This window comes from Berghia stephanieae, chromosome 1 (genome assembly GCF_034508935.2).
Source record: "Berghia stephanieae isolate SIO BIC M18660-M18661 chromosome 1, UCSD_Bste_1.3, whole genome shotgun sequence".
In the NCBI taxonomy this organism is placed as follows: Eukaryota; Metazoa; Mollusca; class Gastropoda; order Nudibranchia; family Aeolidiidae; genus Berghia; species Berghia stephanieae.
The window spans coordinates 112,336,634-112,339,133 of NC_088360.1; the positions used below are offsets into that span (position 1 = coordinate 112,336,634).

The 2,500-nt window shown below is 30.2% G+C and overlaps 1 protein-coding gene across 1 annotated transcript in view; it reads left to right on the top strand.

Annotated features, from left to right (window-relative positions):
* The window catches only part of LOC144965221 (uncharacterized), a 9,128-nt gene extending 8,257 nt beyond the window's left edge, over positions 1-871 (top strand). Inside the window, exon 4 of the mRNA XM_078900327.1 lies at positions 1-871. This exon is cut by the window's left edge and continues 551 nt beyond it. Coding sequence (XP_078756453.1) covers positions 1-67 — 67 coding nt within the window. The 3' untranslated portion in view covers positions 68-871.
* The last annotated feature ends 1,629 nt before the right edge of the window (positions 872-2,500 follow it).

Sequence of the window (2,500 nt, forward strand, 5' to 3'; positions counted from 1 at the left end):
TGGAGCGACAGGTCCCAAATCGCACACAATCTCCTATTGTCCATTTGCAAATCATAAGAAAGTTTAATTTGACGTAAAGTTAATCAATGAATTTTGTCAAATAATACTCTCTCTGGTACATCATATTTTGATGGTTCATCTGCTAGATTGATAAGTTTCATGATTGATTCCATTATTATCATTAGGCTTGATTTAATATTGTTGTATTTAACAACATTTTGCGTTGGTTTGAAAGTATGACCATTAAGTTACAACAATGATAATTTGTGTTTTTAGACCTGTAAATAAGTATACGTGTACACGTCTATTACAATCATCAAGCAGTGAATCTTTCACAAGACTGAAAAGCAATTACACTGAATCATTTTATTTTTCGAGCTGTCGTGATTTTTTTTCTCAGCAGTCTTGTAACTACTCTGTTTATATGACTATGACTCTAACGTCCTTTAAAAATTACAGTAATTCCTTGAAATGTCTTTGTAATTATTTTTCAAAACCAGATACCAAATCACAACACACATAATATCAAGACAGTAATCAATATAGCGTTGAAATTTACCTCTCTAGAACACAAGAGCGGTACAATAAAAGTTTTAAGTAATCACTATTATTGAGAAGAAACGTTTCAACTCCCAAATGAGTTAATACACAAAATTATTTTTAAGATTTCGTTTATCATTTATTGTAGCCAACTTTGAACAGTGACTTTTTCAGAAATTGAAAATATATTATATAGGGATTTTATTACAAATTTCAGTAAAAGGTTTAAAGTTGGTCTTCGGAGTTTGCTGGTGTTCTTCAAAACAAAATTGCACAATCCGATTTATATTTCCTCTCTTAGAAAAGTTAAATTGAAGCTTTGGATAAGCCATGAAAAAATATGAACATTTTATTTATCTCATCTAATCAAATATCTATACATTAATCTACAAATTAATCTAATTATAATTAATCTACTAATCTACAATGAGGAAACGTTTCTCTGTATTTTTGTATTGACATACATATTTCCTTAATCTTTTTAAATAATGCTAATTACAATGTAGCCCTTGATTCGATAATTAATGATTTTTACCTCTGCCAAATATTTCTGATGAAAAAGTCAGATTTGTTCAAAATCAAGTATCATTTAATCGATTTGTTGATTCATTTTAATTTTATTAAATCAATGCTATTTTTAGCCTATCAAAATTCTAACAATTGTCATAAATTTGACAAATATTTCAGTACAGTAAATGTCATTTGTACAGCATGGATTTTGTAGGAAGCGATGGAATATATAATATATTAGTAATTTTTATTCTGGGCAGAACATCATTAGCTTAACACAAAAGTATGATGACAAGTTAGTCCTTCATAAACAAGCACTAAAACCACACATTTTGATTCTTTGATGGCCTTACTTTCAAAACCAGTGATGATAATCATCCACGGAATTCCGTGATTTTATAATTTTTTCAAATATTTTCCGATGTTTTTGCCGTGTCAAACATTTTCCGCTAAGTGGTAGTTCAGGTGAAAAATCACCGTTATGTCTTGTGTCATTTTTTGACACCTCTTCAGCTGCATAATTTTTTGTGACATTCCCATGCCCATGACGTTGTCTAGACACACTGGCGCCAAAATGTGAAAAGTGGCACAATACCCATGGTTTACCTTGGATTAAAAGATAATCGAAAGGGAAGGGGATGGAGCAAATGGGTGTTAATATTTTTCTACCCTTTAGCTTTGTACTCTTTATTTTATTTTGTGTTTGTTTGTTTGTTTGTTTGTTCTGAATTCAATTGAATTCATTACAACTTATATCTAATTACCAATTTTTAAAAAAGAGTTAATCAGAGTGGTCTCTCTCTCTCTCTCTCTCTCTCTCTCTCTCTCTCTCTCTCTCTCTCTCTCCTCTCTCTCTCTCTCTCTCTCTCAATCTCTCTCTCTCTTCCACATTTTTTTCTCAGACAACCTCTAACTTCTTATTATTATGTTTATAGATATCACGACTTGGTAGTAATTGGGAGATAATGTAACAGTAAGTTAGGCGGATTGATTAAGGATATAGTTTTCTAAAGGCTTAATTTAAATTCACTCTTTTGATGAAATATGTTTTGCAATTGATTAAAGATTTTTATTTATAAGCTGCATAAACACAAGGCTGCAGTAATGCACACACTAGCCGGGTTTACAGTATAAAAACAACTATCTCTTTTTGGCCAAAAGTTTATCATAATCTTTTGATAAATGGGCGGCATTATACGGCTCTAAAATGTTTAATTGGAAGTGACACAATTTGTTAAATTATATTTACAAAAAGTCAGTTTGTATCTATCTAGCTAATGATCAGAATAGATGTGTTTTAGAAGTTAGTAATAACGTAATATTAAGTAACAATGAATATTTATATTATTTTTGCATTAGATTTAGGCTTGACAGACGGGCCGATAGATTTTCCTTTTTGACAAATTGTCATTATTTCTCACTGCAAAACGTAAATAATTTATTTTTAGAA